The following is an 18727-nucleotide window of genomic DNA, read 5'->3' as shown; positions in this document are numbered from 1 at the left end:
TCAGCAGCTATTTTATCACGGGCGTGTCTTGTTTTTCAGTGGGACTTCTTCCGCACACAGAGCAACCCTCTCGTTATTTCTCCTATCTTTGGCCGAGTCAGTCGGTTGAATTAGAGCTCTTGCGGCCGCTGTGACAGTCATGTTTACCTTTTTATTATTCTACTGGCCGTTTTCCACCTGCAGGAAGCAGGCAGCGACGATTTCAAGATACTCCAGCTATGAATGAGCATCACGGGGCGGCGACAGAGACAGAAACCCTCCTGTCACGGTGAACGTAGGCGGCGTTCTTCCTTAATCTGTCTGCCCATTAAATTGACTTTGAAGAAGCGCTGCTGTCATTATCTCACGGCTTTAGGTCGCAGACATGAGCGGAAGAGTGGGAGACCTAAGCCCTAAACAGGCTGAAGCATTGGAACAGGTAAGTTTTCTCATATTGATACAAATAACTAGATAATAACGGGTAGCCTAGATTTTCAGACAATAACAGTTTCTAAATTTATTCCTTTTTTTCACGTGAGCTGTGACTCAAATTGTAGAGGTTCTTGTTTTTGCTCGCAACACGTGCGATGAAATGATCGTTCCTCATAGTATGTGCCCAGTGGCGATTCTAGAGTCTGTGGGGGCCCCAAGCAAAAAAAAATCCTAGGGGGCCCTACCGACCAGTGTTCATCACCAAAACATCTGACGCCAACGAAAAATGTATGAAATAAAACTTTTTTATTCCAAACATGTTCCAAACATGAAAAACATTGTTATTTTTAAAATATACATGTAAAGAATAGATAAATAACTAAAAAAGACTACGTTGTCTACGTTGGCACTTGATATTCGCCTGTTGCTATTTATCTACCGGGTGTAGCTGGCCATCCTTCTACTACTACGTCTTGCTATTTAAGAACGTCATGCAGCTCGCTAGAGATCTGTCTCAGTCACAGATCCAAATCCTAAAATGTCCAGTTTCAGTCAGGTTTGACTATGATGACAAAGCATAAAATCTTGATCTCAGATCATCTCAGAAGCAGCAAATATTTGGTATTCAATACTGACAAACGGAATAAAAGATCAAAGTTGCTGCAGGTTTAGCCAAGCAACCAGTTGATTAAATGATGCAACTCTGAACTTTCACAGTTGTTTTTATGACTCTGATCTTATCAGTAAAGATTTGATAATGTTTCTGACCATTAATAAAGTAATCACCTACAAATTGAAAACTCCAAGGGCTGTCTTCTATAAAAAGTAAACGACAGGAACCACCGTGATGTCAAAGTATTCAAATTCAGCCTTTTTGCTGTTGCCCCCTCTTCCTCATGAAACTGGACCTGTTATCAGTTGTGTGTCTATGAATAAGAAAACTCACGTAGTATCAGAGAGCCCATCATATTGGAGGACCACTCAAAATAATAACATTTCTGTAGTCTAGTTTACTCAAAATTTAGCCGACAACAAAACGCTGATATAATGAAGACAAGTAACTTGTGAATGAATCTAGAAACTAAGATTTAAAAAACTAGTTATTAAAGGCGGGGTAGGGGATCTTTTTCTGGAACATTTTTTACATATTACTTGAAATACTCTTCACACCCTCATTGCAACCAATTAATTAAAAGTTTTGACACAAATATGAGAAGTTTTAGTGGCCTCTAGAACGTACAATCTAGGAAAAACACTATCCAATCATAATGAACGGACCATTAACGATGATTGGATACTGATGCCGTCTATCAAACTGCAATCTAATATGACCGTAATTTAAATCTCTAGATCAGTGATTTTTTTTTTTACAAATAAAGATAATACATTTGAATATCTTTCAAAGCTAAAGCTGAGAACAGTTTTCTTCAGATAAAATTGAATTATTCAATGCTAAAACTACGTTTCAGACACTTGAATTTTGAATGGTCGTTTTCTTTGTAAACTGACACGAGCATTCTTACTCCTTTATAAAGATTATTTAAAGGGGTTCATTCACTGAAATATTTCACTGGACGTGTTCAACATAAAGTCATGAGTTGCAGTTTATAATCCTTAATCCAAATCAGACTTTTGTTCGTTTTCACCTCTCGCTTGCGTAGGAATTCACACCCAGTAAAGAGGCTGCAGGGTACAGTACTGCTATGATTCAAATAGAAGATTTAGTTGTTTTTCAACAGCTGTTGTTAGCTGTTCGGCTCTTTATGCTCTAATTTCCGCTTTTTGTTAGGATAAAGAGTTGATTGTAAAAGTAAATTAATGCTTCTTATCCATACTGAACACATCTTTTAGCATCAGAAGGATCTGTTACTGAGGCAGCTTGGAGATGGTGTCAGGTGGAAACTCAAAACAAACAAGCCCAGAACTGGTCAGCTTAATGGTAGTCGTAATGATGCAGCATGCTGTGACATGTGCTTAAAACAACAGTGCAGATTACTTTGCTACAGCAATCTAGGAGAGGCCCTTTCCTGTTTCAAGATTAGTCCAAATGCAACGTGGTGTAGGAGAATTTCACCAGTCAGCTCAGTGCTCCAACTTCAACTCCGTGCAACATTTTAGGATGATGTTAAGAGTTAGCTGAGGGTGATACTTTCCTGCAAGACATCTAACTCAGGCTTTTGTGCTTGAGTTGGAAGAAATCCTTCCATCCAGAGAGGCTGAAATGAAAAGAGTGGAGCTGTTAAAGCAGCACCTAGACTATTGTTAATACGCTGTCCACCATTTTGAAGATTGGGGGTTTAATTCCCAGCTCCTTTTGTCCACATGTTGAAGTGTCCATGTGCAAGAACCCAACATTGTCCATCCATTGTGCACGTCAGTGTGTGTACAATAGAGAAATACAACACTATGTGAACGGTTGACTGTGACTTATATTGTAGACAGTTCAGGAGCCCAAGAAGAATAGAGAAGTGCAATACGAGTATGGTTCATTTACATTCCCTAAAGCACTTTCCAAAACACAGTTACAAAGGCTCTTACAGAACATGGTAAAAATAAAGCAACAAAGACATACATTCAGTGCAAATCAAATTACAGATAATGTTATTCACACTTAATTCAGCTTTACCTAGAAAGCACCAATACAGTCACACTCCTATGTGTAAGTGGTGGCCAAAAAACACACACATCCGTTTCACCCACTCCCTTCTTAGTATGCAGTGTTTTTTTTTTTTTCATTTTTAGACAAAAAAAAGTTAACATGGCGACTTCAGCAGGAAAAATGCCCGATGATTTGATAAAGAAAATAACTGGAAACATATTGTATGTTGCTTTTGTGTCCACATGCTTGTGTTGTTGAACACATAAATGTGTTGGACCCATTTTTGTACCTGTGCTTTTACATTTACAGGCAACAGAAACGTGACATTACACATATGTAGGTGAAACTGGAATTTTGTCATCTGAAATTTAAAGCACCAACATGAAAACAGAAACAGCTTTAAATGGAGAAAATAACTATGTTTTTCCACTTCCATGTTCTTAACTGGGAAGTTTTGGTTTGACATGTCCCTGAAAGTAATACGGTTTCTTCTTTTCTATCCTTTATTTGGCCATAGTTTCGAGCAAGGATTCAAGATATTCTTCCCCAACTTCCAGCACAGCATGACCACTTCCTGTTACGTTGGCTCAGAGGTTAGTTGAAAACAAAACAATATGGCACTCTGCATCTCCATGACCAAAACTTGTTCTGTAAGAAAATTTCTCCTCTAATCCTTCTGCTTTATGGTAAATGTGTACTTAGATAGCATTAATCCTGTGCACTCATAAGGAAAAGCTGTTGGTGTCGTCACACTTTAGCAACAAGCAGAAGCTGCAGTGGTTTATTACGTGAAAGGATGTGATGCAACACGTGTAAAGCTTGTTTACAGAAGTTGAGAAAGAGACTCATACAGATTTTATGCTTGAATTTAATGGCCAAATCAAAAATCCAATCAAACCTGCTCGGAGAACTAGCCCAGCCTTTAAAAGAAACGCTTTTCGGACGAAAATTGAAATGATTCCAAGAGTCTAATTTTCATTGAGTCGGTTGAGATTTCACGTGCAACCTTTGGAGGAAATGGAAAGCTAAAACTTGCTCTGATTATTTCAGCAGCAGAGGTCCAGCACTCTGCGTATCAAGCTAATCCAGAGCTAATCGTATTAAAGGTGCACTACGATGGCGACAGCCCATCTGCTGCCGTGTTTCTGTTAAACTCCTGGGTTTAAGTTTCTTGGATTTTCATGATAAAGAAAAGTAGTTTCATACCAAAAACTCAGAGAGGCATTGAGGGTGCATTGTTCTCTTTAATTAAGCTTTACTAAATGACCCTGGCAGCTGTGAAAGGCCTGCTTTGAGCGTCACAGCTCCAAACATGGACAATGAAGCTTTGTAAGGGCAATGCATGCTTTCAATAAGTCGAGTCATGCCACTCCTGCATGAGTTTAAAGATACAGCTTCTTGAATAGTTTAGTTTATTGATTTATAGCAAACGTCTTGAGATTACTTGCAACTTTATGACAATCTGGATTAGATCCTATGATAGATTATATGTTCTTTAAATATGCATAAACCCCAGATTAAATCCCTGTGGTGGCCACACCACAAAGCCAAGACAGGCGGAGCTGGCTGACAGAACACACCCGTATGAAAAAGTGTCAAATATCTTCATTCAGACAATGAAGGGCTTCTTTTGAGAGGCAAAAAAAGTTTCTCATGTGACCTGCAATGACAAGTGTGATCACTGTGCTAAATAAGAGCTGAAGAGAAAAAAGTAGAAGTCAGAGAAATTTAGTTTTAACTGGAGTTTCTTTCTCTTCTGGTCCTTTAAAAGATGTTTAAAAAAATAGGCTTAGGATCTCCCTCCCGCTGCTCTGCCTCAGTGCATATCCGAACACCTTTATCTTTGGACAGCTCCACCTTCGGAGATAAACAGCTGGGGACATTACACCACTCCAGTCTGTGATCACCTTCATACTGCTATGTCAGCTGAACTGGTGCAGTTCAGTGAAAGTAATAGTTTCCTCTCTTCTGAACGCCTCTACTTTCAATCACAAGACGCTTGTTTTTAGTCACTTATGATCACATGTGTGACTCCTCATCTTCATGTTTAGAAGGCAGAAAATGTGGTGATTTTGACCTTTTATCTGACTTTTAGCCTATACTCTTGTCAGAGCTGTAGACATATAACCTTTTAATAAGATGAGTCACACAAACAGAATTCCAGTATTCAGTATCCAGAGGACCGTGACATTTTCACAAAGTGAAAAGTCCCTGCCATGTCCCTGGATTTTCTCTACTAGAATGTTGTGAAACATCTTTGCAGCTCTTTTGGGAGTCATCAGATAATGAGCTGCATGTCCTTGTACCAAACATCAGAAACAATGAAACAAACTTTTCAGAATTCAACTTTAATCAAAGGTTAACTTTAAAAAAAAAACATCTATGTTATGACTCGACAGAAGGTCTTTTGCTAGCTACTATCATCTTTACTTTTTATTGAGGACCGAAGCCCGTCTCATATAGAACTGGCTTTCAGTTACGTTTCAGTTTGTCATGAAGTGAGCAGAACAGAATGAACACTTGAAATCCGACACATCTCAGCCAAGATAACATAAATTTGAATAGTTCTAAAATGATTGCGAGTAACAAGTAAGGTTATGTGATTGGACGCCTAACATCAACACAAAGTAGCACACGGCCTGGTCATCTGCTAGATTCTGCCTCACATTTCCGTATGTTCAAGTCCCTCTGTGTCATTGAGGTTCCAGCTAATGTTCCATCCTGGCACATTATTATGGCAGCATAATCCACTGCTGCAGGAAGTTGTAAGTCTCATGTCACAGCCACAGCACTGTAGTGCTTTTCCACTAGACTAATACTCCCTCTAATCGCCTTATTAGACAATGAACTGTCCACTCTGTTCAGCATCACTCATTGTGACGCGATGGTTTTAACAAACCGTGTTTAGAACTTATGTTTAACTGAATGTGTGTTCATTAACTTCATTTGATAGCTTACGGGTTGTTCTAAGTTATTTTGTGAAGTTTTATTCAGTCTTCTTCGTGCCGCGGCTGTGGTTCAGGTGGCAGATCAGTGCAAATCACACCCGAGTGGCAAGTCATAATGAACAGTGACAGATGCCGGCTGCTGTAACTGAAAGGACAAATAGGAGTGGCGTTGTAAGAAAGACTAAAGGAGAGAAAGGTGGCATAAGAAGACGGTGTCCCTATCGACATTATAACACGATCACTATGTGAAAGGGACTGAAGATGTTTATGTTACTTGGCAGAAGGTCTCCCTGTTGATGGAATGCTGCCCCAACAGACAGAACATTGAAACTGGCTCTGGTTGGATCATTACATTTAATGATGTAACACCGAGCTCCTTCCTTTCACATCTAGCTCTTACTCCTTGTAATCATTTAAAATGTTTTTAGGAATCCCTTCTGTTAAGCAGATTTAGCTTTAAGATCAGGAAGATTTCCAAAGTGTGAAGATCACCAGCTGACCTTTTTTTATCCTTTCAAAAGAGTTCAAAGATGCACTACTATCTCATAAATGATCAGAAATCTGTACAGGATAAATCCTGTGATCTATTATTATTCGAGCTGTTTCTTTTTAATGCATTCGTACACAGTCCTGAAAAACTTGCAACAATTGTTTTTCACATATTTTCATTAAATTGCTCATCTTTCAATTTCTTTTCAATTTGCCCTTTTTTTAAAATAATTTCCTCCCCACTTTTTTCCCTCATGTAAATCACTATGTTGCCTGTGTTCTAAAAACTACAAAATAATACATTAATTGATATGATTTATATGCAGGATTATACTATCATGAAAAATGTAGTGTGTTGTTGGAAAAGCGTTTCAAGTCTGACAACGAGTGCCTGTATCAGTCTTGTCTTTCTCCTTTTGTCTTTTCTTCGTCTTTATTTAGCCAGAAACTTCAATGTCCAGAAGTCTGAGGCCATGCTGCGAAAGGTAACGGACATTAATTATCACCTCAGAAGAACAAGACATCTTTACAGCACCTGCATTTGTTGCAGTGTAGTACAGTGCACATCGTGTAACGATCCAAAGTACAAACACGTTGGCATCGCTTCTTTGATTAGTATTTAAAGTGCGCTTAGCTACAACACAGACTGTGCCATACACGAGGGGAGGAGTGGCACCAGATTAGAGAGAAACAATGTGCTAAAGGGTCACTGTGGGCAAATTGAGTCATAACTGCAGCTTGAGGAGATAAGACTCAGGATAAAAGGATTAAATAAGTACTTCTGGCAGAGTAAGAGACAGCTGCCTTGTTTCTAGTTGATTATTTACCACTAGAGGGCAGAAAACCTCAGTCATGGTAAAAAGAACGTACATCCTCTCTCAGTTTATGTTTATGTTATGTTTAGCAGACACATTTATCCAAAGCGACTTACAAATGAGGATATAACATTACAGATAACATCAAAGCTAACAATAAATTACATAGAAGGAAACCACTGGTCAGACTCAGACTCAGGGGTTACAGTGTAGAGTTGGAGTGCAGGCATAGAGGGAAGTACAGGGTAAATGCTAGGATAGTTGTAAGGTTTTATGTATGAGGCCTTAATGAAAGAAAACTCATCTGGCTCCTACCAGGTCTTTGAATTTTAAAACCTACGATGACCAATAATGCATGATAAATTACTCCATGTTATTTTTATCTGACAGAATCTAGGTATAAATGCAGATTTTTTTTGTGCTAATGAAGTACACTCAGCAGCTTGTAAAATCACCTTAAGCAGCAATAACTGGAAGTCATAATTTTTTGCATGGTTTGGTGTGTTTGTGGATGTAATTATCTGCTGGTAAGCATGTGTATGGCGTGCACTTCCCAGGAAAATAAGTTATCCTCTCCCTGCTGACTGGTCATGTTTGTCTTCATCTTCTTCTGAAACCCTCTAAGCCAGTTAAATCACTTCATTGGGCGTGTGTGGACACGTCACCGTACAACTAGTCCACGGTAGTAGAATTAAAAGAATACCTACCCATGTACCCATGTGAACCCATCTTCTTTTCCAGCATCTGGAGTTCAGAAAACAGGTTAAAGTAGACACAATTATCACCGACTGGCGTCCACCAGAGGTAAGATTATTATATCTTATTATATATAGAAATGATTTACTCCTTTTCAACAGCTGAGCTGGTGAAGCAAGTTGTTTGGCGTCTAAAAATGACTGCTTTTTTTTTTACAGGTGATAGAGAAGTATCTGTCTGGTGGGATGTGTGGTCACGACCGTGAGGGCAGCCCCATCTGGTATGATATCATTGGACCTATGGATCCCAAAGGCCTCTTCCTGTCTGCATCCAAGCAAGACTTCATCAAGTCCAAGATCAAAGACTGTGAGGTTCTGCAGAAGGAATGCAACGTCCAGTCAGAGAGGGTGAGAGAGGAGACCGCTGCTGGTTCACTGTTGATACTGAAGTGTGTTCAGGGCAGAGTTGTGGTGGTGTTTACAGAGGCTGAGAAAGCCTCAAACCTCTGTAATAAGTGAGTGCACCTGTTCTGCAGAGGAAGCAGTAATGTGTGTTTTGCAGAGATCTGTAATCAGTAAGTGGAGCAGAGAGAGGAGACTGTGATTTGAATCAGTTGCTGTTGACTGACTAAAGGCTGCAACCCAAAACCACCACAAAAAAAAGTCACAAAATAGGAAGAAACAAGCAAAACATAGTCAAGGACAGAACAAAGAACACCACCACACAATTCTGTTGTGTTGTGTTGTATTTCCTTATAGTTTTAAAGTGCGTTTACAAAATACAATATAATTTGACCTCATAATATATATATATATAGATTTATTGATTTAAATGTTTTTTGTGCCATGGGAATGTCATTGTCCAAGCTTATTTTTCTGATTAGGACTTAATTGCAGGATTAAAACTCGACCTAATAAATTTGATGTATTTTTTTGTTGGTCAGGAAGCTTACCATAGCTTAGTTTCATTATACTTTATCAGTGTTGCTGTACTGTGGTCAGCAGGAGCCAAAACTGTACCATCAGCCACGCTTAACAGCAGTGAACTACAGCCACCTCCATTTTATATATCGTACAGGTTATTGTATACATTAAGTTTTTGCTTTTTCTGTGACATTTATCATTCAGCTTGGCAGGAACATTGAGTCCATCACTATGATCTACGATGTTGAAGGTCTGGGACTGAAACACTTATGGAAGCCCGCCATAGAAACATATGGAGAGGTATGGAGTTTCACACATTCAGTAAAGACCTTGCTAAAGTAAGCAAACTAAAGGGTTTGTTGCCATATTCATTTCTCCGTCTCACCAGATCCTTCAGATGTTTGAAGACAACTACCCAGAAGGCCTGAAGAGGCTGTTTGTTATTAAAGGTAAATTAGACCCACAAAATAAATTATTAATAGATTAAATGAGGAGCGCAATTAGTTGATTCCTTTTTAGTGATGAAAAAGAAATTGATTTACCAAATTTGAAATTCTTTTCTCCTGCAGCTCCCAAACTATTCCCTGTGGCCTATAACCTCGTCAAACACTTTCTGAGTGAGAACACACGACAAAAGATATGCATCCTCGGTGGTGAGACTTCTACACATCACTTATGATTTACTTAACAACCTGTTAAAAAAAAAAGCATTTCAGATTCACTGAACGGGAGTGTTGCTGTCACTCTGCTTTCCACAGCAAACTGGCAGGAGGTTTTACTGAAGTACATCGACCCAGAGGAGCTGCCGGCGATGTACGGGGGCAAACTGACAGATCCTGATGGAGATCCCCGCTGTCGGAACAGGGTGAGTCAACACACCCCTTTTTTTTCTTGTGCAAAAGGGATGGCTGATAAGTTGGAGGAGACGAGTATCCATCACAGACCCACAGTCAACACTTTTGGCTTATGCTTCAAAAGCAGCGTGTCCTCTTGGCTGACAGCATTGGCTCAAGGCATGGAAGACCGGACACAACCTTATGTGTGCTGCCAACACCGGCACTTTTCCAGCTCTCAATCTTTATTTCGTTCTTTTTCTTTCATTTTGACATTATCGGCAGGAGAGCTGTTAATGCTTTGGCATAAATATTGCTTCCTGCCACCAATGGCAGAACTTGTAGTCTTATATTTTGAGTAGCCTCTCTCTGTGGCCTGTGGGAATGTGGAGTTGAACCTGCTACTCCGCCCAGATCCAAGTTGTTTATGACGTTACTGTAGAGGCCACGCCCTCTAACCCGAACCCTAACCTGTCAAACTGGATGTGGACAGAGTTGGAAGATTGAACCGTGCGTTGCAGCCAGATATACTTGCATATCTTTGACATTTAATGCAAGATTCTGATCTTTTATTCTGTTTTTTTAGACATTTGGGATCAACATCTGTCTATCTTCATTATCTGTATCATTTATCAACATTTCTAACTAAGTTTTTAAATCAAGCTGAGTTCTATTCCATCAAAATAGTTTTTTATAATTATCTGTGTCCTCGCAAAGAACCGCAGACTGTATACTGATAGTTACATCCTGAAACTTTATGGCACTCAGTCTAACATGTAAGACGCTGATGTGTTGATTTTAGACTAAGTGGCATCTTTCCTGACAACAAAGACTACTAACATTCTTGTGTATTTTTTGTTGTTGTCCCAAACATATATATTATAACCAGTATACTTTTTTTTTCTTGAAAAGATTTGATAATGCTTCAAGTGAGCTTTGGTAAGCTTATAATATCTCATCCATAAAAAGGTTTTAAGTAGAAAACTGTTCTTTAAAGAGGTTCCTTTACCTGGAGAGAGCAAACAAGCTTTTTCAAACAGATAGAGAGTTGGAAAAGCAAAAACTTAGAAACCAAAGATGGCTGCACTCGTTTTCTTGCTATTTCATGAACTTGGTATGTTTAATTTACGTTGCTATAGGTGTAATGCAATGACTGGTTCATAACATAGCATAGGGGGATCTCAAAGAACAATTAGACTGTGTCTCAAACATTATGGAAGGTTATTATGGGAATGACAATACCCTTTACATTTAAAAAAAAAAAAAAAAAAACTGTTTTTAAACACATTGGATACGAGTTGATTCCAACTACAGCAGATCAGCCCTCCTGTAGACAACAGAATTAGACCTGCAGCTAAGTCAGTGCTGAAATAGTCAACAGTGTGGCTGCTTCTGGGTCATCAAGCACAGACTGTTTTCTGACACTTTGGACTCCTGCCTTGCTTTCTTTCTTTTAGAGATTTGCATCCTGCATGATGTAGTTGTTAGTAGCTTGCAGCTTTGCTGAGTGCCTGGCTAACAAGCATTGTAGGCACCTGAAATGTTGCGGGTTTTACATTTGACTTGCAAAATATACTTCATGTCAGCTCTTTAATCACCAGATTTTCCCATCCTGTCCAAGCAAGTAATACAGAGGAGTTGTATATCATCCAGGCTACAAACTCAAATACAGGAGCTTTTAAAACACTGGATTATTAAATGTTCTGCTGATGTTGCGTCTGTGTAAAGGATCTCATTTCACATGAATGAACCAGCTGATCGCGCTCTGTCAAGGTCAATGCAAGGACTATTCTTGGCTGTCTGACTGTAGCAGGATGAATCAATACAGCTGCACAGAAAGTGAACAGTTGACCCCGCCTTTACTGTCACCATACAGGAAACACTTTGGTGTTTAGGTTGCTCAGCGGCGAATTGAATTGAATGAATTGCATGGAAGACAACTCGCTGGAAATTGCACAGTGATGAAAAATAATCAAGAAACACTAAATAAATCGACCCATATGAGTCATGCATGTGTGACTGTGAACAGTTGGGGGTGGGGGCAGCCCACATCGGGTAGTGATGGATCCCACTTCATCCCTCTGCTGTCCTGCCTTGCTATGCAGTAGCGCGAGTCATTAAAGTAACACATCCCGTCGCACCTGAGATTCTTTTTAGTCCGTGCGGTACCAAGCAAATAGGAGCTTCTTTAGTAGTCCAGCACAAGCAAATGATGAGAAAACTGATCCTTGTTTGTCACTGTTTCTATAGATAAAAAATTGGGCCCAGGAGAGATGAGGAACAGGAGGAGAAAAAAAATCATTTTTGACTGCATTCAAGATGTGTTTTTTGATTTTTTTTTTTTCTTTCCAACTATTGAACTTATCTTCTAGTCAGTTTGCTGTGTGTCCTTCACATTGTACTGTTTTAATTTGGTTTATTTCTTACCTGAAAAAAGACCAATGGTATGCAGGCAGTTACGTGCGGTTTGGTTGTAGCATACAGAACAAGACATGCATTTAGTAGAAAAGTCTGGTTTTTAGATAGTTGCACCTTTTGATATACAGTGTATTATATATATTACACTGTACTTTTTGGACAATTTCTTTTTAAGTTGTATTATGAAAAAAAAGGCTTTAATTGTTTCTTTGTTTGTATAAGACTTACCAAAATCAAATATTATGAAAAAGTGCTTTAGCAAAAATCAAACACCTGCAGAAGAATACGAGTAAAATGAGGTAATTCAGGTGAAACATCCAAAAGCTGAAATGGAAGACTTACTGTTGCCATTAACGACAAGCTGTCCAGAGTCACAATGTCAGATTCATTTTTATTGGAGGAACCGAAATTTAAACAAGATAATTTACTTGAGAATGACTAGTTTGTCACCTGGAAAAGCTGGGACTTCTGATTAAAGCACTAATCTTGAAGCTGTAGGACGAGTTCTCTAATGACGTCGCTAAAGCTGACAAACACTCAAATATACAGTGTTGGTATAGGCTTGTGGCTTTGTGATGGAGCCTTATTCTGTGTAACTGTGTTTGCCCACATGCCAGTGTGCGAATAGATGGGAATGGTTGAAGTGCTGTGATCCACCACTAAAAAGAATGTGGGACAGGCGCAACGTCAGGGGGCCAGTGGCCATTCCCCACATCTGATGGATTTACTGGGACAGGAGGATATCCCAAATATCTGAAGTAGCTTAATCTTAAAGCTTATTGAAAACTGAAAAATTTAAGCCTTATTTATCTTGCGATGTCTTTCTTACTGTTTTCTTTCTTCAGGTTATTTAGTTCTGCAGAATTGATGTAGAAAAGGTGTTGAAAGTTACATAACCTTCATTGAGAACTGTTACATTGTGTTTTATTGATAGATTCTGCCTTTTTTCTCTTTTCTTTTTGTTTATGGAAGTTGCCAGATGACAGTTAATTAGAAAGATCAATTATTCAAGAGTAATCAAAGATTACCTGACACAGAATAACTGTGCTGAGAACAGAATATTCAGACCAGTGTGCTGCTAAAACTCTTAGGACCAGAAACATAAACGTAAGCACAAAAACCATGCATTCGACATTTCCTCCCAACAAGTAAAATACAGTGAACATGTGTGAACCTTATGCACTCTTAAGACCTCTTGTTTTGGCCTCTTGTTTGTGATACAACAATGTGTCTTTTGGTACTTACACACTGCTTTATAAATCTGGCAAAAATATTGCATTTGCAATTTCTGATTTTGTGATCACAGACAGTTTCAGTCACAAAACAACACTGAGTTTTATGCACCTGGCCCCAGAACTTTCTGTTTGATATTCTTTCCACAAATAATAATATATCCCGATGAATTTTCTGATGTTCTGCCTTCTGCTGTCCGTTATTTACACATACAGTTAACTGATGAACTGACTGACTTTGGTCCAATCTCAATCTCCACCCTAAAGCTTAATAACTACCCTTTACAGATTTGACTGACGCCACAGCTGCAGTGCTTGAATAGGAATGTTTATGAGGGCTTAAAACGGTTTAAAAAGAAAAACATCTGACATCGTCATGCCAGCACATGCCTCCTGGAAACTAATTTAAAATAAATGCATTCAGACACACTCCAAGCATGTGTTGGATAGTTGCTCTGCAGAATCTTTGAACACATCATATACAGTCTGTTTGTGATATTTTATGATTTTTACAGTGTACATTTAAGTCAACTACCAAAAGTCTGGAAAGCCTTGGACATAAAAAGTTCCTCTATGGATATTTGAATGAAAGACGTGCATCAAGTGTGCTATAATTTCTGTCTCTTACACATGAAGATTTTTTTGTCCCTTCATGAAACACACTTAATTGGAACCATATTTATACATCAATAATTTCACTTTGAAAAATCTGTACTGCAGGGAAATCTGAAAATGTCCAGACTCATACAAATGGCGCATAACAAGACAAAAGCCCATGAGAGCTCCTCTGCACTTTACTATTTGAGCAGTAAATGGTCCTCATGCACAAAAAAATGTAAATCAAATCAAATTTATTTGTATAGCACATTTCATGTACAAAACAATTCAAAGTACTTCACATAAAATAAAAGCATTGCAGCAGGGAGGTGCATGTGAGAGTGTGGAGACTGGGATGGTCCCATTAGATTCCGACCATCCATTGGACTGAGGTCACAGCAGGAAATCACTGCCCTCTGTTGGTTTTTCACTGTACTGGAAACTTGCATAACTTGCTTGGTTTGAAATTTGTGTGAATAAACAGAAAAGTGGAAAAAAAAGAGAGAACATTTTGCTGTTCATGTAACATAATAAGCCAGTTTTGTACAAAAGTCAAAATATTACAAGCGTTCATAGATAATTAAAAATATAGTAAGTAAAGCTTTTCTTTTTTTCTTCTACCTTTCAACTTCTCAGACAATTGAATACAAATTTGAATACAAATGGTTGACGACTGTATTTTGATTATTTGTGTCTGTGTTGCAGATAAACCATGTTGGACCAGTCCCCCCCTCTTATTATGTGCGGGACCATGTTATGGTGGATTATGAGCAATGTATGACAGTCAATCGGGGCTCATCTCAGCAGCTGGACTATGACATCTTGTTCCCGGGCTGTGTTCTCCGGTATGTGCCTTGTCATACTGCAACAGCTAGAAAATATTTAGCCCCCCCACCTGAGGCTTGTTTGATTAAATCAACGTGCAGCTGTTGTTCATCTGATAGAGGTGCGCTTACCGATTGCTGCAGAAATGAGCTCTCCTCACAAATTAGCAATGTGAAAGAGGGATCAGAACAGTGTGTGAATCAGCAAAGAGAAGCATTCTCAGCACCAAATCAAGACTAGCCTGAGGTTTAAAGAGATAGCTCTAAAATACTTCATGGAACCTGGAATAGTTGTATTCAAAACAAGATTAGGCAGATTGAAAGTGAGAAAATCATTGAAATCCATCAATTTGGCTTCTTTTTTCACAAAGTCAGAAACTAGTAAATACCTTAAAATAAACCATTTATCTGTTTATTATAGTCTGGATTTGTCAATCAGCAATGTGTGATAATCTTGGCTTACTATGGTCTTAAACAGAATAATTATGATCCTAAAGGCAAGCAGAAATTTAGCAAAAAAGTTAAATGGGTGTGCTGTCTTTAGCCAAACCTTATCTGAGAGAAAGGCTCACACTTTGAAAAGCCTTACCTTAGACTAAAGGTAAGCCGTGAGCCCCAGCTTTTGTTCTTTGTTGACAGAAATGATTATTTTAGTCTTTAAGGAGAATAGAAGGGGTCCAAGAATGGACCTTTGTAGTACTCCTTGCATTATTCCAATTCTTTAAAATGAATGATTACGAATACTGACTAAGTAAAACCTAAGTCCGAGAGCAAGATAATACTGCTAGACTGGAAAGTTCCTTGAATTATAATTTGGCCAAATGTCTGTGAAGTTTTTACGAGAGCAGTACCAGTGCTGTCGTGTGTGAATATTTCACTGGGTGTTGTCACACATGTCAGTTGTCTGCAAGAAATCAGTGTTTTTCATTAAAACTGACGTAACCAATCATTTTTTAGATGAAGGGAAGATTTGAGATCCCACAAGCCTTACTTACTGAGATGGGAAGTGTCCATATTTTTCTTTTTTTCACGAGGTCCTGACAATCATAAAAAGATACTAGACCAAAATTTAGCGATAGATGGAGAGAAGACTGATTTATTAAGGTTTTACGGTGGTAGATTTAACTGAGACTGATGGATGAGGCTGTATGGCAAGGAGCAAGGTGAAGTTAGATTAAGAACAGAGAAATTTTATCAGTGCTCATTGTCATGTGGAGCAGAGGGTCAAGTGAGGGGTGGGGAACAGACTGATTCTGTAAGCTATCCTTCACTATTATCTCCACATTATTGTTTGGGTATACATCTCAAGGCCCTGATCTGGGTTAGCTCTGATGTTTATTTTAACCCCACCAGGCTTAACACATCACAGTTCCAAAACATAATGAATAATCAAAAACAACTTTACAGTATTCTCTTTTTTAAAGATATGGGTGTATTTTCAAGGGGTTGGAATTTTAGAAATTTAAAATAAAGTCAAGGATGCTAATTCTAACATGTAGAAAAAATGTCAAGGAAACACAAGTTATTTATGGCATATTTTTCATCCATCATCCTTCTAGGTGGCAGTTTGCCAGTGAAGGTGCAGATATTGGTTTTGGGGTGTTTCAAAAAGCTAAAAAGGGCGAGTGGAAGAAGGCAGGTGAGATGCAGGAAGTCATTCCCAGCCAGCGCTACAATTCTCACTTGGTGCCTGAGGATGGATCACTGACCTGTGAGCGTCCAGGAGTCTGTGAGTAGCCTGTCTGTTGTTCTGAAGTCACTGCAGCATGAAATCCAACCATTTTTACGAAAATATTCCAATCCAAAACAGATGTGCTGAGATTTGACAACACCTACAGCATCTTCCAGGCCAAGCGAATCAGTTTTACTGTCGAGGTCCTGCTTCCTGACCACTTACAGTCTTCACAGACCAACGGAAAACACGGCAAACAAGAGCAAGCAGAGGGCAACAGCCAGCTGGAACAGCAGTGAGCAGTGATGTGTAGCTGCCATTAGTAAGCACAGCCTGAAATACTTGATGTGAACAGGAACACGTTGTCAGTAACTGTGAATTAAAGTTATTATATTTAAAAAAATCATTCATCCTTTAATCGTTTTAGATGGCCTTACCTACATTGTGTCCATTTGGAAACATCACTTTGCACATTCTGAGCTTAAAAAACATTGGCATGTATCAGATTTGGAAACACGAAGGCTGATTCATGCTTTTAATTTATTTTGTGTTTATGAATAAATAGCTAATATGTTTCTAAATGCGCACCAAGTGAACCAGGTGGTACCACCATAATCTAGTTAGATTTCGACTGAACTGTAAAACAGATGAAGTCAATAAGAATGTAAATGCAGAGGGACCATCACATTGTGTTTTTCTATGTTCGGATGTTTATTTTCTTTTCAGATGTTTTCTGTGTCCTGACAATTAAACATTAAACTGCCATTTAAGCCACAAGATTTAAAGCAAAAACAATGTCAAAATGTTGACATGATGTTTTTCTTTTTGTGATGTAATGTACTATGCAGCCATATAATGTTTTGTCCTGTTCTAAACTTTGATTGTGTTCTTATCTGCTGGTATTCCTGCATTATATAACAGAAATATTGATCATGCATGTTGCCACAATGAACATCATATAAGTACACATGGAAACCTATCGAATAGTATTTATTATTGTTTCTTTGTTTTTTTCCCCCATCGGTAGTTGAAGGCAGACCTCCTTCCCTCATGATTTATTAGCAACAAATATTCACATTTACAGACAACATTCTGACAACAGACAACAAAATGATGGATTTGATCAATTTGCTAAAATTTAAAGCTTTAGTCAGATTTATTTTTAGTAATGACTTTGTGTTATGTTAGTAACATTTTATGTTTTAAATTCATCAATAGTATTAAATATTTATTTAGGGTAAATGTGAATTTTGTACAATATTAATCTAACCAGACAGTTACTAAGTGTAGAGTTGCAGAGAGCGAATCGGTTTATTTCACATTATATACATATTAACCCTTTATATATTCATACTCATGTTGAAAGTGCGCCTCGGGTCTTAATGGGTTGATAGGTGGTGACCAAAAAAAGAGTATATTTTACTATGAGTTGCTTTCATACTGTCACACTCACATGGACCATATGAACCATACAGATGAAGATGTTTACATATATTCTGAGAATTGTTCCAAATTAAAGTGTTAAAGAAATAAAGTTTGAGGGGCTTTCGTGTATTTTCTTTTAACATTGGCTGCTTTTTTTGCTCAGTTTGTACCGAACATTTTTCAGGGAAACATTTATTTTGTTTGCCAAGCCACTTAACACTGACCTATGAATCGTAAATTCATAGGTAACAGGTCGCAAACAGGTTTTTCCGAAAGTATATAAAAAGGCAAAAACAAAAAACAGACAGTGATTGTTGACAAAAATAAGATCAGCTGGAAAGCCTAACTGCGAGGAGAACAAAAGCAGTGTGGAAAACGGGTAAAGCAACAAAATAGTAGGAATGAAAACTAACAGAGGCAATAAGTAACAAGGAAATAAAGCAAGACATAAAAAGAATAATCCATTTTTATCCCAGAATTTGTAATCTACCATAACATAGGAATTCACAATTATATGAAAAATTATAATTAGATTAAATACATGAAACATTCAAAGTGCTGCTATGTTAAAACCAACATGGCTGCGTGGTTCTGTTCTGATTAATCTGCAGCCCCTCAGCTTTCATTTCTGAGAATTCTCATTCAAATTTGAGAAAAAATGTAATAGTCATACAACACTGATGTTAATATGGTTCTTTAGTGTCATTATGTAGAAGACTGTGGTCTTGCAGACTCTTTGGCCATCCAGAACTGTTGTAAATGCACTTAGATCATGTGCCACAAAAAATTATACATGTATAAAAAAATGTGAATATAAATGATGGAATAGAGGAAAATGGGGATTA

The 18727-nt window shown here is 38.2% G+C and overlaps 1 protein-coding gene across 1 annotated transcript; it reads left to right on the top strand.

Annotated features, from left to right (window-relative positions):
• Positions 1 to 331: 331 nt before the first annotated feature.
• LOC142381942 (SEC14-like protein 2) lies at positions 332 to 18019 on the top strand. The gene is made up of 12 exons (XM_075467265.1): positions 332 to 418; positions 3528 to 3603; positions 6889 to 6932; positions 8004 to 8066; positions 8177 to 8365; positions 9086 to 9181; positions 9270 to 9330; positions 9451 to 9534; positions 9640 to 9746; positions 14667 to 14806; positions 16345 to 16514; positions 16596 to 18019. Exons 1-12 carry the CDS (start codon positions 365 to 367, stop codon positions 16754 to 16756), a joined length of 1245 nt encoding a protein of 414 aa, XP_075323380.1. The 5' UTR covers positions 332 to 364; the 3' UTR covers positions 16757 to 18019.
• The last annotated feature ends 708 nt before the right edge of the window (positions 18020 to 18727 follow it).

This window comes from Odontesthes bonariensis, chromosome 6, assembly GCF_027942865.1.
Source record: "Odontesthes bonariensis isolate fOdoBon6 chromosome 6, fOdoBon6.hap1, whole genome shotgun sequence".
NCBI lineage: Eukaryota > Metazoa > Chordata > Actinopteri > Atheriniformes > Atherinopsidae > Odontesthes > Odontesthes bonariensis.
This window is presented reverse-complemented; position numbering and strand designations above follow the sequence as displayed.

What these genes read in the sequence shown, in the direction of transcription:
- LOC142381942 (XM_075467265.1), top strand. Translation starts at nt 365, where the DNA reads ATGAGCGGAAGAGTGGGAGACCTAAGCCCTAAACAGGCTGAAGCATTG. An exon ending in CCATAGAAACATATGGAGAG is followed by an intron (nt 9,182 to 9,269) that starts GTATGGAGTTTC and finishes CCGTCTCACCAG; the next exon opens with ATCCTTCAGATGTTTGAAGA. An exon ending in AAAGATATGCATCCTCGGTG is followed by an intron (nt 9,535 to 9,639) that starts GTGAGACTTCTA and finishes TGCTTTCCACAG; the next exon opens with CAAACTGGCAGGAGGTTTTA.